Here is a 26,717-nt window from a genome sequence, read left to right as displayed (position 1 = left end):
TTTAATTTAACATCTTTATTGGAGTATAATTGCTTTACAATGGTGTGTTAATTTCTGCTTTATAACAAAGCGAATCAGTTATACATATACATATGTTCCCATATCTCTTCCCTCTTGCGTCTCCCTCCCTCCCACCCTCCCTATCCCACCCCTCTAGGTGGTCACACACCACCGAGCTGATCTCCCTGTGCTATGCGGCTGCTTCCCACTAGCTGTCTATTTTACGTTTGGTAGTGTATATATGTCCATGCCACTCTCTCACTTTGTCACAGCTTCCCCTTCCCCCTCCCCATATCCTCAAGTCCATGCTCTAGTAGGTCTGTGTCTTTATTCCCGTCTTACCCCTAGGTTCTTCATGACCTTTTTTTTTCCCTTAAATTCCATATATATGTGTTAGCATACGGTATTTGTTTTTCTTTCTGACTTACTTCACTCTGTATGACAGACTCTAGGTCCATCCACCTCACTACAAATAACTCCATTTCGTTTCTTTTTATGGCTGAGTAATATTCCATTGGATATATGTGCCACACCTTCTTTATCCATTCATCCGATGATGGACACTTAGGTTGCTTTCATCTCCTGGCTATTGTAAATAGAGCTGCAATGAACATTTTGGTACATGACTCTTTTTGAATTATGGTTTTCTCAGGGTGTATCCCCAATAGTGGGATTGCTGGGTCGTATGGTAGTTCTATTTGTAGTTTTTTAAGGAACCTCCATACTGTTCTCCATAGTGGCTCTATCAATTTACATTCCCACCAAGAGTGCAAGAGTGTTCCCTTTTCTCCACACCCTCTCCAGCACTTATTGTTTCTAGATTTTTTGATGATAGCCATCCTGACCGGTGTGAGATGATATCTCATTGTAGTTTTGATTTGGATTTCTCTAATGATTAATGATGTTGAGCATTGTTTCATGTGTTTGTTGGCAGTCTGTATATCTTCTTTGGAGAAATGTCTATTTAGGTCTTCTGCCCATTTTTTGATTGGGTTGTTTGTTTTTTTGTTATTGAGCTGCATGAGCTGCTTGTAAATTTTGGAGATTAATCGTTTGTCAGTTGCTTCATTTGCAAATATTTTCTCCCATTCTGAGGGTTGTCTTTTTAATGAAAGTTCAGTGTGGCCTCCCAGGTCTCTTTCCCTGATGGTCAATAGCTTTCCTATATGTCTCTGTCTTGCTGCATTCATGACTCAAAGGTTCTGCAAATCTCCTGCCCTTGTGTGCGGCTACAATGAACATTATCCCGAGGCTTTTGTATGATCACATCCACTCCTCTCAGGGCTGAGGGAGAAGCAGGAGGGCAGGGACCCTTTCTGCCCAGGCTCAGAGCCTGACGGACCCATGGGAGACTTACTCTTCCAAGCTTTACAAACCAGCGTCAACTCACTACCTTCTGACACCCCAGGTGTCAGAAAGCCAAGACTGCTCCCTCGCCCAGTGCGGTTAATTAAAAGTCCAAGCCAAACAAGGCATTCCTGCTCCAGAAGTATTTGCTCAAGAACCACTCTGAACAACAGACTCTTCTTCTGGAGCTCTTTTGCCCCTCATGACTTTCCAGCTTGATTCCATCTGGTTGGACCCCATTCTGGAAAAGGGCAACTTTCACTCCTAGCAAATTACAGACTATTTGCTCACTAGGTGGTCCATCCCAAAAGTACAACGGATCCTCCTGACAAGCTCTGCCTGGATTCCTCAGGTCAGTGTGCTCGGGAGGAGCAGGCAGGGTCTGGACACGACTACGGGGGGGGGGGGGGGGGGCTGCTACAGAATGACAGAGAGAGCGAACCATCCTGAGCACTCACCACACACTAGTACCCTCTTCTCAGTGTTTACCAGGTTTTACCTCAACTTAATCCTTACGATGACCCACTGAAGGTGCGTAGAATGGATCCCGTTTTACAGATCAGGACGTTAGAAGTGGCAGAGCCAGGTTCTGACCTCAGGCCAGTGTGGCTCCCGGGTCCGTAATTTTATCCATGCCACTTACTGATTCTCCACACCCTGACACACACAAGGCTGCTCAGCTAGCTAGTTTGTCTTGGAGAAAGATGCGCTGCTTAAAATTAGATGCTCTTGCTGAAATCTGTTACCACCAAGGGAGATTTTTGTTTTCACTGATTTAATATTTTCCCCACTCTGTGCATAGCCCTCCTGGGCCTTGTTTGTGCCGAGTTATCCTCTTGAGAAAATTCAGGTCCAGTCCTCCATCACCACTGAAGGCAGCAGGTTGCCTAGCCCTCAGGCACGTGCGCAGTGCCAATAACCGTAACAGAAGCCCAACGCTATCCCAACTGTAAATACAAGATTTTGTTTTTTGAAGCCACTGAGATTTGAAATTATTTGTTCCTAATGTAAAACTGGCCTATCCTGACTGATGCAGTTTGTTTCACTTTAAATGCATTTTCTACTTATAAAAGCAATGCAAGCTCACTGTAAAAACAGACATCACAAAAATATGGAACAAAGGAAAATGAAAGTCCTGCGTGTTTCCCCCCCGCCAGAACCATTGTTGTTTGGTATTCATTCTTCTATATTTTTCTATGTACGTGCTTATGGATGGATGGATGGATGGATATTGTTTTTAAAAAACAAATGGAATCATAGACTATATACTCTTTTGAGAACTGCTTTTTTCACTCAGTAAAGCTGAGGCAGCTTTCCAAGTCATTGCTTTGTGTATCCTTCTCTGGAGATCATTACTCTCAAGATTGAGACTTGTGGATACAAAATCATGCCCCTGCCCAGCATCTCGTTTCCCAGGGAAGGCTGCTCTCTAAAGTCCAGCCATTCTTCAGCAGCAGGCTCTAAGGAGACGCTCAGCTGCAAGGAGGAGAGGCTGAATCTGCCTGAAAGGCGGCCTCTCCCCCGGCTCAGAAGCACTTCTGAAAAGCAAAAGGCGCAGAGGGAGTCACGGCTGGGCAGGCAGGGCTTGCACCCTTGGTGTTCAGCTCCTTGACTGCATTAGGGTAATCAGAGGGGCTGTGTTGAAATTGGGAAGGAAGGGAGAGCTTTCCATTACTGAGCTTCAAAGGGAGCCCAGATCTGCTCTGGAAAGGCAGTGTCAACCCACTCTAGTTAGTCAGGCTCCTGCTGCATTAAGAAAGTATTGAAGTGCTGGGATTGGGTGGGGAAGGGTTTCCAGGAAAGAGCTCTTGTGCCGGATACCCAGCCGCACTGGGTCTGGGGCTTAGACCAAAACCGAATAATAATGGCTAACATCTAATAAGCAGTACTATGCTCCAGGTACTTGTTCTCTGGAGTTTACACGCAATCATCATTTTAATTTTACTATAACCCATTACCTCCAATTTACAGAGAGATGAAATAACTTGCCTAAGGTCACACAAACCCCAACCTCTCCCCCAGTTAATCTGACCTTCCTCTCCCAACCCCCAAACCAGGATGTGAACCCCAGCCAACCTCCCCAAGAGAAGTGGGCCATTCTGGCCACCTGCTTTTTCCGGTTTTGCACCTCCAATCCCTGCAGCACCTGTCCTCAGAGTAGATACTCAGCAAATCCCTGCTTATTTAGTGGTGAATGAATGATGGGGGAAAACCCAGGAGGACCTAGTTCTGATCTGACTCATCATGTGTCCTTGGGACCATCCTCTCCCTGGACAGCCTCCATGAGAAAGTCCTCCCTGCCCATTTACAGCAGGGCTGTGAGAATGAGTCGAGAGTGTTGTGAAAAGCAGGACGTGCTGCACAATACACGTATTTATTAAGCACCTATGCTGAGCACCTACGCTCAGCCCTATGCTTGAACATGAAAAGGATAATCTTTGAACAGTAAAAGCACTGTTTCTGTCAGAGGGGTACAAGATCCATGAGACCTAGTTACTGGATTATGGAGCTTTTTGTGGAAAAAACCCTGAAAGCTATCATTAAAGGCAGAAATCAAAAGATAAAATAAGAGAAGGTAGATGCAGCTGGGACACATGGCTTGCAGGAAAGTCAATCAGACTTTCACAATTATGCCCAGGGTCTCACTGCCCTCTTGTCGCAGGGCAGAGGGGGGTGTGTGTGTGGCTGTATTAGGGGAGCTCCAGATGTTTCTTCCTGCTCTCTTACACCAAGGTTCAGAGTCAAACAACCTAGGCTCCCAGGATGGACAGGGTCTCTGGGAGAAGACCTTACTCCATCCCACTCCCAAGACTGTCCCCAGCCTGAAAGCAGCCAGGCATGACATCCCCTTATTTTCTATCCCTTCTGAGCTGTGGTTTCTGGACTCTGCTAAATGGATCTCTCCTTCCCCAAGTTCCCCTTATTACTTCCTCATCATCCTTATCTTGGACAATTGTCAGGGCTGACTCAGAGGCCTCAGGCTGACCCCAGCGGAGACAAGGCCAGCTGATTACATTAAGGGACAGATGAGGCTGGCCTGCAGTAATTACGCAGCCTGGTGGTAAAGGAATGTGCCAACTCCAAAAATACCTGCCCACTGAGGGTCAATCAGCACCTTGGCTGCGACACTGCATCAGTGAGCAATTACTTTCCTACCTGCAGGGGCCCGCCTGCAGGGCAGAGTCAGTGGGTCAGGTGGAACAATAATTGTCCTTCAAGTGGCCCATACTCAGCACTGCAGACTCTTCACACAGAGACAGCTGCTGCCCATGGGGAACAGAGAGGAAAGAAGTGAAGTTTCCAAAAGCCCCATCCACTCCTTGGGTGGACAGAGGGAAGGGGTGAGAAAACTCTTCTAACCGAGGAGTCTGGGACAGACTAAAATGAAGCGCTAGCCATTCTGCCCCCATGAAAAGGGTAGGTGGCTCTTACTCTACCAACGTGAACCAGTTCCTAAAATATATTGCTAAGTAAAAGGGGCAAGTTGCAAAACTGTACATACACTTTACCCCCATTAGTAGTTTATAAAGGAGCTCTGGATCTGGACCCACAGTCCTGACCCTATTCTCTCTCACTGTGTGACCTCAGGCAAGTTACTTAAGCTCTCTGTGCCGCAATTTCCTCATGTAAAACAAGGATAATAAGAGGACTGACCTCACAGAGTCACCAGACTTTGAGTAAATGCACCCTCACAGTATAAAGTGGTTGCCTGCTCCTACACCTGTCTCCCTGAGAGACTGTGGGCTCCTCAAGGACCAGGTCTAGGTCTTGGTTTCCTTATCCTTCCCAAACATCGGTGCTATGAGGATTAGATGAGATGACGCGTGTAAAGCCCTCAGTGTGGAGCTGGCGGGGGCTAAGTGCCCAGCGAATTTGGGCTTTCATGTTATTTCCTGTTCATGCTCACACCGGCCCTAAACAGATGCTCAGGGGGAATTAATGAATTGAGTTGAAAGGTAGGCTGTGAGAGACTGAATATACACACAGGCAATGGCCAGACCAAGTATAAAAACAGAACTGGGACTCATAACCTGAAGCATCCTGCCCAAGAAACCAAACCATTAGTAAAGCAGCCAGCCCAGGAAGCTAGTCTTCTGTAAGTCAGGCTTGTAGCAAGTCAGACTACTATCTCCATCGACAATCCAGGAAGCCAAAGAATACCCCCTGTAACAGTTGGCCCCAAATGGCTGGGACTTGATTACTAACTGACAGTTTCCCTAAATTTTTGTCCCAACATCCCACTCAGGACCAACCAGAGACAGCCAGATGTGCATCCTAACCAATCCCATAGGACGCCCTGCTGCTGGCTGGCCCGCCCGCCTCCAGCTTCCCCAGGCCAATAGCCTGCCATCAGGCCCACCTGAAGACTTCTCCCTTTCATCCACTATGAAGCTTTCCCATTCCTCTGCCTGCCTTTGAGTCTCCGCCAAATGCAAGTGACAGTGGCTGACTCCCTGGCTAGAGCGAACTCTGAATGAACAGCCTCTGCTGGTTCTCATTTGGGTGGTCTTTGTCTATTTCTGCAGGTGTGTCTTACACACCTCCGGCCTGGCAGGCCCAGGACACACTCAATAAGAAGAGCTGAATGACTTGCATCTGGAGGAAGTGGGGAGATGGGAACACAGGAGGAGAGGGACCAGAGGAGCCACAGCCAGACCTCAGGATCCCCTCGCCGCAGAACCGATGTGCCCTCTGGACAGATTCCATTTTTCCCGCCATAAGACGGTTGAAGGAGAGCAATGGGATGTAATCATTTAAAGACCACCCAACTCTGAGGCGGCTGTGACCCCAGCAGCAGAAAGTCCCCAGGGTACCCACAGGAAACAACTTGGCAGTCAGGGAGCAAGCAGGTGGCTCTCTCCCCAGCACCAAGGCAGCATATACCCACTCTGTCAAGAATATATACACTACCAAACATATGGTAGGTAGCTAGTGGGAAGCAGCCACATAGCACAGGGAGATCAGCTCAGTGATTTGTGACCACCTAGAGGGGTGGGATAGGGAGGGTGGGAGGGAAGGAGACGCAAGAGGAAAGAGATATGGGAACATATGTATATGTATAACTGATTCACTTTGTTATAAAGCAGAAACTAGCACACCAATGTAAAGCAATTATACTCCAATAAAGATGTAAAAATAAATAAATAAATAAATAAAAATCCAGGAGACGACGCTAGCAGGCAGTGCGGAGCCCAGCACAGCCTATTCAAGTCTCCTCTTCACACATAAAAGGGAGGGTTTTTTTACTTGAAAGAGAAACAAAGGCTGGGGTCCAGAGCCAGGTGGGTCTCTCAGCTCCAGCCCCTCCCTGCCTGATCACCAACCCTCATCCACGGCTGCCTCTGTGAAATCCAATTACTGGGCACATGACAGCCTTGCCTTTGTAACCGGAGGTGGCGTGCGGGGAGCCAGGAGCCACCAGAGCACAGGAGGCGGTTCAAACGGCATTCTTCAACAGACTTCTGATGGAAGGGTATCATGATGCGTCACGAATCCAGGGGCCCTAAGTGTGTTTCTCCACACTCGCTGCTGTGTCCCTGGAGAGGGCCTACTTGCTTATCCCACAAGGCACTGCCATGTCAAGTCCTCTCCAGGCCCTTGAGCTCACGCAGGTGGCCTGGAAAGGCAGCCCTGGCTGCAGGGTGGGTGACCTCGGTGTATGGCTCTGACAGCCCGGACGAATGCCTTCTCACCCTGACCTTCCTTCTCCACCCGTGAGGTGAGATGGCAGTGACAGCTCTAATATTTTATGGGAGATTCTCCCAACTGGTGGCACACAGGCTAAGTCTAGCTTGCAAAATGTGTTCTATTGGCTTCCAGATTAAAATACAAATTAAGTAAAAATGGATAAAATTCATATAAATATCCACCTTTCCAGCTTCAACTGAATAAAACTATCAGAACAATCCCGTGGCACATCTGGCAGAAGCTGAGTAGGGCCTGTACCAGGTGGCCACAGTCCCCACCACTCCCTCTTGTCCCATGCCCAATCTGAGTCACTCATTACCTACATGCTAGTCTCTTAAGCGTTGGTGTTTATAACCCCTGAACTATGGTCTCAATCTTGGCTGCCGGCACTTTAGAACAACTGATATTGATGTTAACAGATGCCTAGGCCCAGGCCCACATCCAGACATTCTGATTCAATTGGTCTTGGAGTAGAGCCAAGGCAATGATGTTTGTAGAAAAACTCCTCAGTTAATTCTAATTTCAGCCAGGCCGAGAGCTGCTGGTCCAAGGGCCCCGGCAGCTGGGAGGACCCATCTCACCTGTGTAAAGAAGCAGCCACCAGAAAAAGAAGGACGGGAAAAGTGGGCCTGGTCAAAAGCACCCACAGGTGCCCCTGGGGAAACACGTGTTGCCCTGGGATCCCCTCCACCCCCAACATAAGCACTTTAGCTTTTTAGGCACAAACGCAATGAGCTTTGTGGGCTTCGGTCAGAAACGACAACACAGCCCAATCCCTCCTGCTTGCCCTTGTGTTTGCGCCCAGTCTAGGTCCTGCCTGTAGCTCCCTCCTGAGCCACTGTCCAAGCTGCTTCCTGTCCCTGCGCTGGGTTTGCCAATTCACACCTCTCCCCTCCCCTCTTGACTCCGCCCAGGGCTCACACCTCCTGTAGGAAGCTGCATGAAATATGCTCCTCTCAGGCTTCCCTGGTGGTGCAGTGGTTGAGAGTCCGCCTGCCGATGTAGGGGATACGGGCTCGTGCTCCGGTCCGGGAAGATCCCACATGCCGCGGAGCGGCTGGGCCCGTGAGCCATGGCCGCTGAGCCTGCGCGCCTGGAGCCTGTGCTCCGCGACGGGAGAGGCCACAACAGTGAGAGGCCCGCGTACCGCAAAAACAAAAGCAAAAAAATGCTCCTCTCAAGTCCCTCAGGTACCATCAGCATTTTACGTATTGGTTTCTCTAAACAGGCTCTTAGACTCCTTTCATGCCCCTATCAGATAGAGAATTCCTGAAGGCAGGAATCACATCTCCTGTGCCCCCTGTGCCCTCCCCAATTCTCCCACCCCACTATTTCATGAATACACACCAAGCGCCCAGGCTGCAACTCCATCCCACAGGTCCCTGCGTGGCAGTGGACTCTTGCAGAAGGATGGAGGGGCTACCTGGAGAGTGGAGAGCGGGCACTGCCGCCTGCTTGTCCACCTGGAGGAGCCATTTCAGATGAATCTACAACGCCCACCTGCCAGCCTCCTGCCCACCTCCCTGCCGAGCACCCGTGTCTGCTTGCTGTACGTGTGCACAGCACAGAAAACAACAGCCCTGGCGTCTGTCACTCCTGAACTGAGAAAGCAACATGGGAGAACAGTGCTAGACTGCAGGGGGGTTGGGGCATGGCGGTCAGAAGGGGGCTCCTTCAAGTCTACCGAAAAATAACTACTCCTGAGCTGCAGGACCCCAAATACTCTACTGGTCTGTTCAAAACAAGAGAATCACTCCGGGACCCACACCCCTGACCATGAGTCAATCTGATTCACAGCCAGCTAGAGGCAGGAGTGGCACTTAGAGATTTCCAGAGGACATAGGTCCACCCTTAGAGCCTCCCCTTGGGAAGGATTTGCTGAGACTAGCTGACTGGGGACTAGCCCTGGTGACATTCCCTAGACAGGGTCGGAGCCTGAAGGATGAGGGTCAGCATGCCCTCCTGGCCTCAGCTGACCAGGGCCTACCTTGGAGCTGACAGAACGTGGTCATGAACTTGCTGGTGAGGGACTTGAGCTCGTTGTTGGCCAGCGTGATGAGGTGGATCTGGTCGGTGACATTTCGCAGGACCTTGTAGATGCCGATGGGGAAGGAAACCAGCTTGCACTCGGCCAGGTCTGCAGCCAAAGGACAAAGACCAGAGTTAGCAGCCACAGCTGCCCATGGACTTGCCCCAAACCCCACAGACCCGACCCTGTATCTCCTCCCGGCCTCCTTTGTCTCCTACCTGGCTCCCCTGTGCCAGGCTCAAGACCCTGCAGTCCCTCCTCCAAGAGCCTTCATCACCATTCATCACACTTGTCCAAGTCTCACACACTGAACCTAACAGCTTATTATAGCACCTTCTCTAATAGCACAGCCTGCTAGCTGGAATGCAGAAGACAGAGCTCTGATGACCAGCACTCACAGCCGTGTGCTTGAGGCCCTGAAGGACCCACAAGTCCCTCCAGGGTCATCAGACTCAACGGCGAAGCCAGGGTCTTAAGAGTACTTTATAATAGTCTACTTCTTTGAAAACAGGCAATTCACACAGACTTTGTGGTATGACCTTCTTCCTCATCCTGTCACTCTGAAGACAGGTCTGTCTAAGAGGTAGCAGGGAAGCCTCTGTGAAGAACAGTCTGGCAGTTCCTCGAATGGTTAAACCTAGTTACTATATGACCCAGCAATTCCACTCCTGGGTATATACCTGGGAAAAATGAAACCGTGTGTCCACACAAAATAGTACACATGAATGTTCACAGCAGCATTATTCATAATAGCCAAAAAGTGGAAACAACCCACGTATCCACCCACAGACGAATGGATAAGCAAAATGTGTATATCCACAAAAAGGAATATTGCTTGGCAATAAAAAGAAATGAAGTATCAATATATACTACAACATAGACAGGCCTTGAAAACATTATGGTAAATGAAAGAAGCCAGTCACCAAGGACAATATATTGTATGAGGCCATTTATATGAAATGTCCAGAACAGGCAAATGTACAGAGACAGGAAGTAGATTAGTGGTTACCTAGGGCTGGGGGTATTGAGGGATGGCAACTAAGGGGTGAGGGGCTTCTTTGTTGGAGTAATGCAAATGTTCTAAAATTGGATGTGGTAATAGTTGCACAGCTCTGTGAATATACTCAAATCACTGAACTGTACACCCTAAACTGTATGGTATGTGAATTATATCTCAATAAACCTGTTTCATATATATGGCAGCAGAGAGACACTGAAAGCATGGAGGCTCAGAAATCAGGCTGTCCAGCTCATCTAAGTCACTTAAGTTTCCTGAGCCTCAGTTTTCTCATCTGTAAAATGAGGGTATCGTTGTCTACCTAGCAAGGCTGTCAGGAAAAGTAAATATAATAATAAGTACTCAATGTACTAACCAAGTGCCTGGCAGATAAGTAGTGGGAATGCTAAATACAAGTGCTGTTTCCCTACTCACCTTCCACTTTGCTCTCCCCTTCTCACCTTACCCAAATTGTCTCCATGCTTCAAGGCCAGTTCCCATCCCACCTCTTCTGGAAATCTTCCTGGATCACCCCCATTACTGGTGATTGCCCACCCAACCCCATTCAGGAGCACTCATCAACTCAGACAGCGCTGCCCCATCTCTCAACAAACTCTTGTCTTTTCCCCAAAGAGGCCGGGCTTCCCCAGGCACCTCTAAGCCTTTGAAGATTGTTCCAGTATTAATATACAAAATTCAATAATATTCCTATATGCCAACAATAAAATACAGTTTTTAAAGATCTTATTCTGAACAGCAACAATAATGCAAAGTCTATAGAAATAATCAAAATTTAAGCCCTTCTCCCTTATCTGCCTCACAGAATTTCTACTCTGGCTCTAATACCAGCTCAAATGTCATCTCCTCCACGAAGCCTTCCCTGACGGCCCTAAGCTCCAGCCTCTGAGTCTCATATGGTGTAAATGAGACCTCTTCATCCTGTATTGTATTAACCTCCTTTTGTGTCTGCTTTCCCACTGGACTGGGAAGGCCCCCAGAGCACAGCGTCAGCAGAGGTCCACCAGGCTTGGAGGGCAGGGCAGGGTTACTGGTGACCTCATTAAGCTGGTTTAAGGAAAGAAAGGGGACAGGTAGGGGTAAGGGCAAAAGTCCAAAAGACTGAGGAACCATAGGGGTAGGACATCCTGTTAAGAATTGTCTTTAGGGAATTCCCTGTTGGTCCAATGGTTAGGACACCAAGCTTCCACTGCAGGGGGCCTGAGTTCGACCCCTGGTCGGGGAACTAAGATCCCACAAGCCGTGTGGCGTGGCCAAAAAAAAAAAAAGAAAAGAAGTGTCTTTACTGCTTGCTCTGGTCCAGGGCTATGTTAGGTGACCCCAGCCCTGTGTACCAGTCCAATGTCAGGTACCTGCTCTTATAGCAGCAAGTGGGGTTTACAGAAGAGAGTGCAAGGTCCTGCCGGGAAGAACGAATGCCCAGAGGTCAGACTTTCAGTAAAAAGAGATCAAGGGCTGGAACTAGACCAGCTCTGTAGGCTCGAAGTTTGGGGCAAGCTGAGGATTCTTGAAAGAGCAAACACTTCCAAACAATGAGCCCCCTAGTGCTTGGTGCCAGAAGCACAAAGGTCTAGAAAGGAGTCTTGTTGTGGTTGTGAATCACAACAGCCCCTTTGGCTAAAAGCAACAGATCTCAGACCTGCTAGGAACAACATCAAGGAAAATGCCAGAAGCTTTCCCTTTAAAACAAAGAGCAAAATAAGGATGCCTTCCATCATCTGTATCCCTGAATATGGTCTTAGAAGTTCTGGCCAAAGAAATAGAAAGCATAAACATTAGAAACAGACAAAATGATTATTAAGTGCATGTGAGATGACTGCATAACCTCAACAAAGCAGGCATCTGACAAAGTACACAAATTAAAAAGATCTCAGCAAAGTGGCTAATTAAAAGTGCAAAATTCAATAATATTGAATTGCCTATATGCTAGCAATAAATATAGTTTTTAGGATCCTATTCCAAACAGCAGTATAATATAAAATATAGAGAGAATCATAATAGAAAATATATCTGACCAATATTAAGAAAAGTAGTTCTATTTTTTAGTTTTTAAGGAACCTCAATACTGTTTTCCATAGTGGCTGTATCAATTTACATTCCCACCAACAGTGTAGGAAGGTTCCCTTTTCTCCACACCCTCTCCAGCAATTATTGTTTCTAGCTTTTTTGATAATGGCCATTCTGACCGGTGTGAGGTGATACCTCATTGTAGTTTTGATTTGCATTTCTCTAATAGGTAGTGAGGTGGATGGACCTACAGTCTGTCATACAGAGTGAAGTAAGTCAGAAAGAGAAAAACAAATACCGTATGCTAACGCATATATATATGGAATCTAAAAAAAAACGGTACTGATGAACCTAGTTGCAGGGCAGGAATAAAGAGGTAGACATAGAGAATGGACTTGATGACATGGGGTGGGAGGGCGAAGCTGAGGCGAAGTGAGAGTAGCATCGACATACATACACTACCGAATGTAGAATAGTTGGCTGGTGGGAAGCAGCAGCATAGCACAGGGAGATCGGCTGGGTGCTTTGCAATGACCTAGAGAGGTGGGATAGGAAGGATGGGAGGGAGGCTCAAGAGGGAGGGAATATGGGGACATGTGTATGCATATGGCTGATTCACTTTGTTGTGCAACGAAAACTAACACGGTATTGTGAAGCAATTATACTCCAATAAAGATCTATTTTAAAAAAAATATTTTAAAAAAAGTAGAAAGGTTCACAAAGATATTTTTACAAATGGGAGGACTTCCCTGGTGGCTCAGTGGTTGAGACTTTGCCTGCCAATGCATGGGACATAGATTTGATCCCTGGTCTGGGAAGATCCCACATGCCACGGAGCAACTAAGCCCGTGCGCCACAACTACTCAGCCTGCGCTCTAGAGCCTGCAAGCCAAAACTACTGAGCCTGCACGTTGCAACTACTGAGCCCACATGCTGCAACTACTGAAGCCCGTGCACCTAGAGCCTCTGCACTGCAACAAAGAGTAGCTCCCACTCACCACAACTAGAGAAAGCCTGCGCGCAGCAACAAAGACACAATGCAGCCAAAAAAATAAGTAAAAAATAAATAAATAAAAAAAAATGGGTTTGTACATGGAGATATATAGCATTCGTTGACAACAAGTTAAAATATTGAAATAATAGTGATTTTTTAAAGAAGTTAATTTACAGATTGTTTAATGCAATTCCTACTCAAAGCCCAAAAAGTTTTTTTTTAAACTTGATGAAATGGTTTTAAATTTCAACTAGGGAATAAGCAAGCAAGACTCTCTAAAAGAGAAGAAGGTGGAGTGAGAACCAATTTTATAAGGCTGCAGTAATTAAAACAGAGGGTAATAGGAAAAATGGATCATAGAAGAAAATACAGATCCATTGTCCAGAAAATACAGACCATAAATAATATGTCATAGTTTAATAAACACTAAAATGGAGGCCTCACAAATAAATTAGGGAAGGGAAGGATTAATAACTGATGTCAGAATAACCAATGAACAATTTGGGGAAAATAAGAGAAAGAGACTCTCAATTAACCTAAGAATCAAAAAAAAAAGACCTCTAGATAAAATTACACTTTAAATACTTTTTGAAATGAAATCAAAAAATCAGAAGTAAACAGACTTATACAACCACTTAAGTGAGGAAGACTTTCTCAACCTAGGAGCCTTGAAGAATCACAAAGGCACAGATCAACAAACCTAACTATAAAAAAATATGAAACACCTGGATGCTTAGAAGAAAATAAGGCAAGCAACAGATTGTGAAAAAGGATCTATAAATAGGATACATAAGTTGTTATCTTGATTATTTTAAATGCTCAATGTAACTCAATTTAAGAAAGCCCACCAGATGATAGATATTCACCAGGGAGAAATATAATTAGTAAATAAATATACAGCCACTGATATGTGTTGCCAAACTGCTTTCCAGGATATTTATACCAATTTACATATATTCTAGCCAACAAGTAAGAGGATCATTAAAAAAATCCTTGCTAATATGATCAGGGGAAATGGTATCCCTTGCTTTCATGAGACTGATTATCTTTTATGGTTAATTAACCATTTTTATTTCCCTGGTGGAAAATCTTGTTCAGGTCTCTTGCTATTTTTCTATTTGGAGTTCTGGCATTCCACCCACTCTATCACCCCCCTAGGTGTTGGTAGAGGTCCCTAAATAATATTATCAACCTATGTCTGTTCACTGTTTTTCTTTTTTTTTTTTTTTTTTGTGGTACGCGGGCCTCTCACTGTTGTGGCCTCTCCCGTTGCAGAGCACAGGCTCCGGACGCGCAGGCTCAGCGGCCATGGCTCACGGGCCCAGCCGCTCCGCAGCATGTGGGATCCTCCCGGACCGGGGCACGAACTCGTGTCCCCTGCATCAGCAGGCGGACTCTCAACCACTGCGCCACCAGGGAAGCCCTTTTTCTTGTTTAATAGTTCAAGTTATAGCATTTAGGTGTTTTTATTTTTTAAGCAGAATATAAAAATTATACGCACACAGTAATTCCAACTATGTACAAAAGTATACATGCCTGGGAAAGAAGACCAAAAGGAAAATAACCAGAACGTTAAATGGTTATTACAAAGGATTTGAGCAATTTATTACTATTTATAGTCCTGCTGTTTGTTTATTTTGTACAAAATAAGTACCACTATTATCTGCATAAAAATATTTTAAGTATATATGGTGATGCTTTACTTTTAAAATAGAAAAATAAACGTATCATAAAAATAGCTTTTATTGGAAAAAATAACCTGACATATTCAAGGATAAACTGAAGCCAGCCAGCTCCTCATCAATCTGAGACACAGAGAAGGCAGAGCCATGAAAGAAAGACAGTAGCTCTCTGTACTGGACTGAAGTCGAAGTTACGAGTTGGCACTTTCAGCACTCAGGCACTACTGAAGAATCATATAATGAACTCTGCTCCCCAAAGTGGGGAAAGAAAGTGCTCACGAAGAAGGCCGAAGAGACATAACGCCACTCAGGTTATTTCCAAGGATCCTCAAAGCAGCTGTCTTCCAGAGGAGGTCAGCTCAGAAACGCCCGGCCCACAGCCTTGTTCCTCCCACCTGGGCTGCCCACACGCCATCCCAACTGTACACCACCCCACTCTCCCAGTCCCCAGCGCAAGCAACACATGGCCTCTGCAGCCTCACTTGCCCACTGACACAGTCACAGAAGCATGTGGCCCGGCATCTGGGGGGGTTGGGGGCTGAGGGCCCAAAATGCATCCACACCTGTTGCTTTCATTTATCTTCCACAAATAACTACTGAGGTCCTACTGTGTGCCAGGCACCGTTCCTCATTGTGCCCTGTGGCTTCCCTACGATTTTTTTGTTCTTGGGAACTCCGTCTGTTCCCTTCATCCTTTGATTGGTGTTCGGGTAGGAGTGTGCACCATGGAGCTCCTGCTCAGAACAGTCTGGCTGCCTCTGATGGCAAAGGCCCCCAAGGATTCCTACAAAGTGCCCTGCTGGGATATGATGCAAACATCCCCATCCAGGCCACGTCACCAGCCACTAACACTGCCTGTGAACTCCCATCCCAACTGGGAGGACAGGCCTGTGATCTCCGGCACAGCTCTCCATGGTCCCTGGGTCAAGGATATGGAGATCCAGGGGGCTTCCCTGGTGGTGCAGTGGTTAAGAATCCGCCTACCAGTGCAGGGGTCACGGGTTCCAGCCCTTGTCCTGGAAGATCCCACATGCCGCGGAGCAACTAAGCCCCTGCGCCACAACTACTGCAGCCTGTGTGCCTAGAGCCTGTGTTCCACAGCAAAGAGAAGCCACCGCAATGAGAAGCCCGCACACCATAACAAAGAGTAGCCCCCGCGCACCGCAACTAGAGAAAGCCGGCACACAGAAATGAAGACCCAACGTAGACAATAAATTAATTAATTAATAAATTAAAAAAAAAAAAAGAATATGGAGATCCAGGTACCCAGACCTTGCCCAGTCACCTTCCCATCTGTACAGATGGAGCAAAACACTTCATGTCCATTCCCTGGGTGGGGTGGGGATAATAATAACCATAAATAGCACCACTCACTATTTCATGTGAGCTAAGCTGTCAGAAGTATCCTCTCTGTACACATGAGAAAACTGCAAGTAAGTGACTTGCCCAAGGTCATTCAGCTAAATGTAGGGGAGTAAGATTTGGATACAGGTTAGGCTGATCAGGCAGCCAGGGGTACTAACCATTTTGCTATCCTGCCCCACTGTGTCAAGAATGTGCCCAGTTGTCTCTAGGCCAGAGAAAGTGGAGTCTCTGCTGAGCAGCTCAATGGGACACCAGGGCCTTGGCTACAAACTCCTGTAGGCCTTTCCAGTTCAGCACCTGCGATCTGGGGACAGAGGCCCCGCAGCCTTCTTCATGAGCCTTTTGTCCTCAGGAACTTCTTCTCCAGGTCTAATTCGAAGGATCGGCACCTTCTATACCCACTGTGCCTGTGTGTAGTAGAGAAAAGCCCCCGGGGTTGAGCCAAGTCCAATGCTCACGAGGGCAGACAGCACAACTTCCAGAAGACACAGCCAGGATGTAGCTGGGGGCCAGGTCCCACTAAGGGAGAGAGGGACCCTACCGGGGGAAGAGAAGACCCAGGCTGGAGACAGGCAAGTCATCCTCCAGGAGCCATGGGATGTCACCGAGAGTCCCATTCTCTATGGGTCCTCAGAGCTGACAGGACGGGGGCTAGTTCAGCAGTCATAAGGAAAAGGTTCCATGTGAGGAAGTAAGTGCAGCGTCATGGGGTGATCAGGCAGGGTCACCACTGAGAGGATTCCTGAACCAGATGGAGGCTGGGTGATCTCAAAGTTCTCATTCAACTAAAAAAAACAGGCATAGCTAGCATCACGAGTACTGACCATGTGCCAGGCACAGTAGCAGGCGCTGTTTATGTATTAATCATGAGTTACCCTCACAGGTGGAAAATGAGGCCTGCGTTGATAGGCCAATCGTCCAAGGTCATTTGGGGGAGATGATGGAGTGCAAAGAATCGGAATGCAAAGATTCCAGTAGGGTGACCAACTTGTTTTGGGTTGCCTGGGACAATCCCAATTTTAGTACCAAAAGCCCTGCATCCTGGGGGACCCCTCCTTAGCCCCAGACAACTCAGGACAATTGGTTGCCTAGGTTCAGGCTGCACACTGATGGATAAGAGGTTACTAGAATTAGAGAGGAGAGAGGGACGGCAACCCAGGCATGGGCCATGGCATGCGCAAAAGCCCAGAGAACCTTCATTTCCTCTGAGGCTCCACCTTTGAGCCTCGGCTCCTCCTGCAATTTTCTGGAGCCTCACCAGAGAGGAAGGAATCATTTCATGCTACTTGGTGGTGCATGCACACCCACAGACCCCATCAGGGGCTGGGGTTACTAACACAGGGTCCTCTGTCAACATCTGGATGGCAGCTGGATTCAAGTGTGCCTTTCCTCAGTGCCCCCGGCACCGACACTTGAGCTATAGTAGAGAACAGAGACCCTTGGGGGGAAGGCACTGTAATAAACACAAGGCATAATTATCCTCATAATCATAATTATTGTCACAAGAAGGCCAAACTGCATGTCCCCAAACCTCTAATTAGAATAGTACTTCGTGTTAATAAAGAAGCTCTTTAATTCAAAGTGCATGGGTCCTTAAAGGTTATCTTGTAAATTCTAACGAATGCCTAATGAAAAGTAACTGGTGGGAAAAACAAGGGCAGAAAACGCAAAATCCAAGCAGTAAACAGAACGTTCTGTGGGAAGTCAGGAGGGCTGAGTCAAGCTTGTGTTGTTCCTTAGAAACAGAACTCTGACCCCTGCTCAGTTCCCGCTGAGAGGTGGGCCTGGTGACAGGGGCCTGTGCAGGGAGCGCAGAGGATCATGGAGCCCCTGGTAACCAAGCCACAGGACCCGAGGAGAAAGTGTCGGGGACTCAGGCTGGAGGGTGTGTGGGCTCTGTGGCCTGACCAAGATGCAAGACTCCCCAGGCTGCAGGAGGAAATCTGCCACCAGTCCCACCCAGAATGTCTTGTTTTCACAAAATATCTCTTTTCACAAACGTCTTTTTTCGTGGACTCTTTTCTTCAGGATTAGAAGGAGGCTGAAGGCCATTTAGCCCATGTTTTCCAAATTTCCCAGTAAGAAGCATCTGGAGAGGTGGGTCCTAGGCCCCTACTCCTGAGATTCTGCCTCAGTGGGTCTGGAATGGCACCAGGAAATCTGTGGGGGTTTTGGGGGGGTTTTTTTTGTTTTTTGCGGTACGCGGGCCTCTCACTGTTGTGGCCTCTCCCGTTGCGGAGCACAGGCTCTGGACGCGCAGTCTCAGTGGCCATGGCTCACGGGCCCAGCCGCTCCGCGGCATGTGGGATCCTCCCGGACCGGGGCACGAACCCGCGTCCCCCGCATCGGCAGGCGGACTCTAAACCACTGCGCCACCAGCGAAGCCCCGGAATTTGTGTTTTTTAACAAGTATTCCCAGGTGATTCTTACCCATAAGCAAACTTGGGAAATACTGAGTAATGCAGCCTCCAATCTCAGACCTGAAATTCTCTCAATGTCTCCACTGGAGGGCACAGAGCTCTTCTTGAACACCTCTGATGATGGGGAGCTCCCCTCCCCTCCACAGAATGGTTCGAACTGTTAAGAGAGTTCTTTCATGAACCATATGGTAACTGCTACCCTGCCACTACCTAGTGGTCCTTCTGCCCTCTTGGATCACACATAGGTATCTGCTCCCAAGTGACAATGCTTTACATATATGAGGATGAAGGACATGACAAGCTTTACTTCAGGCAAAACATCTCAGAAACCTCAATCCCCATGGTTTTAGATGCTCCCTTCAGAGAGTCTGGAACAGCCCAGCTCAGACCCTGCCCCAGACAGAACTTACTACTGTAAGTTTTTCTGTCTGTGACATATGACCACAGCCACCATTCACTGACACCAGCTGTGGGTCCAAAACTGCTCAGGGCCTCAGACCCACAATCTCTTCTGCTCCTCACAAGTACTCTGTAAGGTCAGTTCTACACTTACTCTCATTTAACAAAGGAGGAAGCTGAATCACAGAGAAGTTAGAAGATTGGATTGCCCAAGGTCATATGATTTATTCAAGGTCACTCAGTTAATGAAATAATAATCAACATTTATAGAGTGCTTCCTGTGTGAAAGTCAGTGATCTCAGCATTGTCATATTAACTTTTAAATTTTTTAAGTTTATTTTTAATTTTATTTATTGAGGTATAGCTGATATACAATGTTTTATGTTTCAAGTGTACAACATAGTGATTCACAATTTTTAAAGGTTATATTCCATTCGTAGCTATAGCATATTGGCTACATTCCCTGTGCTTGTGTATTTTATACATAGTAGTTTGTACCTCTTAATTCCCTACCCCTTTCTTGCCCCTCCTCCCTCCCCTCTCCCCACTGGTAACCGTTAGTTTGTTTTCTATATCTGTGAGTCTGTTTTTCTGTTGTTGTTATATACATTAGTTTGTTTTATTTTTCAGATTAAGCGATATCATAAGTATTTGTCTTTCTCTGACTTATTTCACAAAGCAAAATACCCCCCAAGACCATCCGTGTTGTTGCAGATGGCAAAATTTCATCCTTTTTTTGTGTGTTTTTTGCGGTACGCGGGCCTCTCACTGTTGTGGCCTCTCCCATTGCGGAGCACAGGCTCCGGACGCGCAGGCTCAGCGGCCGTGGCTCATGGGCCCAGCTGCTCTGCAGCATGTGGGATCTTCCCGGACCGGGGCACGAACCCACATCCCCTGCATCGGCAGGCGGACTCTCAACCGCTGCGCCACCAGGGAAGCCCTCATATTAACTCTTAATCCTCACAACAGCCTCATGAGATGGGAACTATTATCACCATCTTTGCTTTTAGAGGAAGAATCTGAGACACAGACCTGTGGGCTTGTTAGTAAAGGGCATAGCTGGCCCTGAGCTTGTGCTCCTAACCACTATGTACACAGCCTCCCTACGATATGTAACTGTCACTTGGGATGGTCAGCTGCTCTGAAACAAGAGATCTTGAGTTCCAATGAGCAGACAGTCCTTCCAAGATTTACAATGAATTCCTGTAGACACTGGTATATTGCAGTTACCATGGAGCTATATTAAGGAGGTTTAGAGTTGAAAGAGCTGGTGAAAGAATTATCCAGAGCCTGGATGTGTCACTTAATTGGCTGTGGGACCTCAGGCAGGACCCTTCAGCTCTTAAGCCCTTGGTGTGCATCTCTGGTAAATGCCAAGGTTGGAGCTGATCATCTCTGAGACCCATCCTGGATGCCACTCCGAATTCTAGCTGGTGGTTCTCAGACTTGGCGACACACTGGGCCAGTCACCCAGGGAGCTTTACAGACTCTTGATACCTGAGTCTCGTTCGCAGAGATTCTGACTTAATTAGTGTGAGTTGGGGCTTGGGAATCAGGGGTTCCCAAGCACCCCTGGTGATCCTAACATACAGCCAGGGTAGAGAACTCTGCATTACGCCATCACCTCTCAAACTATAATGTGCCAACAGATTATCTGGGGATCCTGCTAAGATGATGCTACAGGTCTCGGGCGGGACCTGTAGCTTCTGATGCTACAGGTCTCGGGCGGGACCTGAGATCCTGCATTTCTACGAGGCAGGTCCAAGGACCACTCTCAGTGGCAAGGGGGGTCTGGGGCATCAGCATCTCCCCTGAATCTGTTGGAAATGCACATTCTCAGGCCCCACCCCAGACCTACAGAATCAGAAGCTCTGGGGGCGGGGCCCAGCCATCTGTGTTTTAACAAGCCCTCCAACTTGAGTCTGAGAATTACTGGCTTAGAGAGACTAGGCCTCCACCAGCTGTGGTTTCTTGGCCCTGACTGATGGTGATGATGGTGACAATAATGACAGCAACTCACATTAACTAAGTGCTGGCTGGTCCATGCCTGTGCAGGGGCTTTAAGTTTGCTCACTCGAGGAAAGTCATTTTGCCCTGGGTGCCTCCCGATTCCCCTCAGACTGGGCTATTTCAAGACAGAGCCACCGTCTCTTCGTTCTTCTCTCTTGCTTGTTCATGTTTCCGGCTACGAAAGAGGCACAGGTGACCATCGGTGTGGAAGCAGCTGGGCTGGGCTCAGGAGGCCCATGTTCTCATGCCGGTCCCTCTGCTATTAGCTGTGGGGTCTCAGGGAAACAACTTCTCCAGGGGCCTTGACTCCTCTTCTGTAAATGAGGGTTTAGACCATGGTACTTGTGGGGGTCTCAACCAGGCTGGACATTCTGTGACTCCGTGATTCTACTGAGCAAAGAGCTCTGGCCAGTGCTCCTGTCAAAGAGGAGAGGCTGCAAGCTGCAGCCAAGGGTTCTAGAATTGTCTGTGCCTTAGAACGTGCTGGAACACGCAGTATAATGGGGGGATCTGAAGCTCAGGGAAGTTGGTCACCCAGGTCCACGAGTAGAGAGCTGGGATTTGAACCAAGAGTAACCCAACTCTGATGCCCATGGTCTTTCTACGACCCTACATCAGTCTACACCACACTATGCTCCCTCCTCCTACTATCGTCAGAAGATAGTCGTAAAAAAAGGTGATATAATAATAGCTTACCCTTGTATGGGGCTTCCTATGTGCCTGAGACTTTCTTAAATATTTGACACACTTTATCTAATTTAATCTTCACAACAACCCCATGAAGTAGGTAGTATTACGTTCATTCCCATCTTATCATTGTAGAAACACAGGCTTAGTAGGTTAATAGAAGAACTGTGATTTGAACCCAGGCGGTCTACCCTGAGAGAGCTCAGTTTAGCAAAACAACATGTGGGATTGTGCAAGGGCCTCAGATCAGAGGCCCTGGGTGGGATGAGACTCTTATTCAGGTGCCTGGTAGAGAGAAAATAGATTCTTCTGGAACATGAAAATGAAAACTTAGGCGTGGGCCCGCTGGGAAGAGCCAGGACCCCTTCCAAAAGATCAAACTCCCAGCACCTCCATGTATATTCAAGGGCTAGGGGTTGGGAGCTGGCATCCTGGCGTAAGAAGCCAAAGGGCTGCCGTTTTCTGAAATGCTGTTTGATCTCCAAAGCTGGGATGTGTGGGGTGCAGACAGCAAGCGAAACAAGTCATCAAGGACTGGTGTCAACGCACCAGTGCACACAATTAGGCTGGATTCTGTTATCTGCACACAGTGTTTATAGAGCTAACTAGCTCTAGAAGGTTTAAGAGGAAAAATAGAGCCCTGGCCTGCCTCCTGGAAAATCCCCTTCCCCAGAGACAACTGCTTTGGGGATTTTCGGGGATTTTGCTGGTGTTTAACTCCCAGTTTCTAGAGCAGCCTTGTCCTGGCCTTTCCCCCATCTGTCTCATGCCACCTGGGGAGGAAAGGTCACAGGATGAGCTCACCGAGCACTGCAGAAGTCCAGAAAGTTCCACCACAACAGCAGTTATACTGGGCCCTGGCGGGGAGTTAGAGAAGAGCAGAAAGGTGCCCAGGAAAGGGGAAATGTGCATGGCATCTTCTGGGAACATGGCGAGACCACTGAACGTGGCCATGGTTTTGGGGGTGTTATTTCTTCTACTACCTACCTTATAGATCTCTGTATTGTATGATATTTTTACAACAAGCGCTTACTACTTCTTACAAATATCCTCAGTTTAAAGAAAGTAACATCCCTAACGTCCAGCTATCCATGGGGAACAGGCCAAGGAGGCTGGTCAGTGGACATCCATTCTGATGGTTACATGGGGAATGCGGTAAAAAATCCCACCAGGGCCAAGCCCAGAGGGGCTACTGCAGAGCACAGCCGACAGCCCAACAACAAATCCTGCACACGTGAGACTCTGGAACTCAGAGGTGCTTTCTCCGTGACCTACTGCAGCAGTCCCAGCCTCTCTGGGAAATGATGGAACTGCAGAGTGTCTGCCTCCGCAAACAAAGCGGAGCTTCTGGCCCCCGGCCAGTGGCCATCACACCCAACAGTCAGGATGTGCTCTAACCACACAAGAACAGCCAGAGACCTGAAAAAGGAAGAGGCACCTACAGTGTGGGCCTGAGAGCACTCTCTTCCTCCAGATCCAAACTGAGGCTTTTCTTGGGCCGGGGCTTTCTTGCTATGGGATCTCAGGGAAGTCACTTAACTCCAGCCTCAGTTTCCCCCTCCATAAAAAGAGAACAAGAATTCACGCAAGGGGCTTCCCTGGTGGCGCAGTGGTTGAGAGTCCTCCTGCCGATGCAGGTGACACGGGTTCGTGCCCCGGTCCGGGAAGATCCCACATGCCGCGGAGCGGCTGGGCCCATGAGCCACGGCCGCTGAGCCTGCGCGTCCGGAGCCCGTGCTCTGCAACGGGAGAGGCCACAACAGTGAGAGGCCTGCGTACGGGAAAAAAAAAAAAAAAAAAAAAAGAATTCACGCAAAATCCTCTACATGCATGTTCGTAGCAGCATCATTTGCAACAGCCAAAAGTAGAAATAGCTCAAATGTGTATCAGCTGAGGAATGGATAAGCAAAATGTGGTAGCTCCATACACTGGAATATCACTTGGCCATAAGAAGGAATGAGGTACTGATACAACATGGATGAACCTCAAAAACATTATGCTAAGTGAAAGAAGCCAACCACAGGAGGCCACATACTGGATGATTCCCTTTATATAAAGTGTCTAGAATAAGCAAATCCATAGAGACAAAAGGAGAATGGTGGTTGCCAGGGGCTGGGGGAGATTTGAGAAATCTGGAGTAACTGCTTAGTGGTACAGGGTTCCTTTTTGGGGTGATGAAAATGTTCTAAAATTGATCGTGGTGACGGTTACACAATCTTGTAAATATACAAAAAGCCACAGAATGTTACACTTTAAAATGGTGAATTTTATGGTATGTGAATTATTCCTCAACTTAAAAAAAAATGAGGACAAGATGATCTAACTAACAGGGCTGTTCTGAGCATGAAATAAAAGGTCTACAAGGGGCCAAGCACAGCATGGCAGACAGTGTGTACTCAGTAACTAAGAGATGCTGTTATGAGGATGAAAACACATTGTTTTGATGCGAGAATTCATTACAAGGATATGCTTTAGCTCCGTTGCTCCTTGAAGGACGAAGAAGACCCCTGGCAGTCACGTATTCCAACAACATTACAACAAGGAGACAACCATATGTGTGTGTTATTGTGGGATGTGGGACTTGCCAAAACAATCCCTGCTTCTTCCCGGCAAGCCAGCCAATCACTTAAAAAAAATAAAATCCTGTATTTAATTAAAACCAAAATTTAATCGCACACAGAATACAACCAAGTGACGTACAGTCACTGATTTGAGATATTAAATTACTTCATTCAATCAGTGACTCATCACTAATACGCAGAACAAAAGGGAACAGAAACGGTGGCCTCACTGATGCCGAAAGCGTGGCCACCATCAGTTCTGAGGCGGTCACAGCCGGTCTGAGCAGAGGCCACAAGCTGAGCCAGGTCTTGGAGAGGCCCAGGCAGGCTCTGAGGTCTTCTACAACGATAACCACAGCCAACGCTGACTGAGCATCATCTCATTTAATCCTGACAACAACCTCTGAGGAAGGGCAGTAGTGTCAGTCCCCTTTTGCAGATAAGGAAACTAAGGCCCGGAGAGGTTAAGAACGTGCTCAAGGTCACACAGTAAGTGAAGATGGGAAGGAGCTTGGCTTGGCTTCCCATTCTCTCAAGGATGTTGCCCTGCAGAGCCAGTCTGGAGACCTGGATTCTGATCTGCTGCTGCTCTTAACTCATCAAGTGACCTTGGGCAGGTCACTCTTGGACCTTAACCTCCTCATGCATAAAACACAGAGACTGAACTGAGCCCATCTCTCTCCAGGTGTGGAACTCACAAATCTGGCAACAAAAGACCAGATTTCTCAAATTGTAATGTGCCCGTGAATTACATGGAGATTTTGTTAGGATGCAGGGTTTTTTGTTGTTTTTTTAAATTTTTATTTATTTATTTTGGCTGCACCAGGTCTTAGTTGTGGCAGGGGGGATCTTTGTTGTGGCATGCGGGATCTTTAGTTGTGGCACACGGACTTCTTAGTTGCAGCATGTGGACTCAGTTGCAGCATGCATGCGGGATCTAGTTCCTGGACCAGGGATCAAACCCGGGCTCCCTGCATTGGGAGCGTGGAGTCTTAACCACTGGACCACCGAGGAAGTCCCAGGATGCAGGTTCTGATTCAGCAGATCTGGGATGGGGCCTAAGCATCTGCATTTCTAACAAGCCCCCCCAGGGATGCTGATGCTGCTGGTCCTTGGACCACACTTTGAGAGGGTCTTAGATGGTGATCACTGTACAAATAACAATCAGCCACACGGTGAGAAAGTCCCATTTCAAATTCTCAGTCCTCTAGTCCTTGCTTTACCCCCTCTTTAATGGGGAAGCAGATTCAAGCCTAACCTAAGATTTCATAACTGTGTTCTGTTTTCATCTTTGTTTTTATAGTTATCAACTATTAATGAAAAACTATGTTGATTTTCCATTTACAGTAATGATATAAAGTTCTTTTTATTTATTTATTTATTTTTATTTTATTTTATTTTTTTTGCGGTACGTGGGCCTCTCACTGTTGTGGCCTCTCCTGTTGCAGAGCACAGGCTCCAGATGCACAGGCTCAGCGGCCATGGCTTACGGGCCCAGCCGCTCCACGGCATGTGGGATCTTCCCGGACCGGGGCACGAACCCGTGTCCCCTGCATCGGCAGGCGGACTCTCAACCACTGCGCCACCGGGGAAGCCCATAAAGTTCTTTTTAAATTGTATCTATGCTAAATTTATTTAAAGAAAAATGTTAAGTAATAATAATCATAGTTAATACTCATAGCACTGAGCATACGCTGGCCACCATTCTAAACATTTATGGGCATTACCCAATTTTCATCCTCACAACTCTAGAAAGTAAGGACCTTTTAGACATAAGAAAATGGAGATTTAACTCAGATCAGACTTAACTTGATCAGAGAGATCAAGTAACTTGCCCAGGGTCACACAGCTAATAAGTGGCTGAGCCAGGCTTCAAACCAGGGCAGCCTGACTTGAGAGGCAATCACGTTACTCCACCTGTGACTGGGAGTACACCTGGCCCTCTGACATGGCCCAAACTGTGAACATCACATGCACATGGTTAAAGGGAGGCAAACACTTGTTCCTTGCAGGCAGGGACAGTGTCCTTTCACCTCTCATCCTCCCCAACACCCCCAGTGCCCGGCACAATGCCTGGCCCACAGGAGGAGCCAGTGCATGTCCCAGAATATATTTCCCCGGTCTAACTTGCTGGGCAGAGGAGACCTGACAGTACTCTTGCCATAGCAGAAGCCCACGTGTGCATGTGGGCTTCTCCAGGGGTGACGAGATGCCAGATGACTCAGCGAGCCCGGAGCCGGCTTCTGAGCAGGGCAGAGGGCAAGGGGGCTGCAGCTGACAGCTGGGGAGACTGTACTTACTGAACAAAGGCAGCGCCCGGGCACGAAAGAGCTGCAGTTACTGACTGGATTTTTACAATGCCTTTTCTCCTCCTCAAACAATCACTCAGGCTTGAAATAATAAGGAATTCTGCCCTGTAAGGCATGCTTTCTCAGAGGAGTATGTGGGCTTCCTGAGGTCACAGCTGAAGAACTGAATGGATCCAGGAAGTGGCAGCAAACGCCTCCAAGCAG

General features: G+C 47.6%; 1 protein-coding gene across 1 annotated transcript in view; it reads right to left on the bottom strand.

The window, feature by feature from the left end:
- Window positions 1-26,717, bottom strand: part of LRRC20 (leucine rich repeat containing 20) — a 64,454-nt gene that overhangs the window by 19,214 nt on the left and 18,523 nt on the right. The window contains exon 3 of the mRNA XM_082854192.1: window positions 9,023-9,172. Coding sequence (XP_082710318.1) covers window positions 9,023-9,172 — 150 coding nt within the window. The remainder of the gene's footprint in view (window positions 1-9,022; window positions 9,173-26,717) is intronic.

The sequence above is a fragment of the Leucopleurus acutus genome, assembly GCF_964270905.1.
Source record: "Leucopleurus acutus genome assembly, chromosome: 14".
Taxonomy (NCBI): Eukaryota; Metazoa; Chordata; class Mammalia; order Artiodactyla; family Delphinidae; genus Leucopleurus; species Leucopleurus acutus.
The sequence above is the reverse complement of the archived record's forward strand: the minus strand, read 5'-3'. Positions and strand labels throughout refer to the sequence as shown.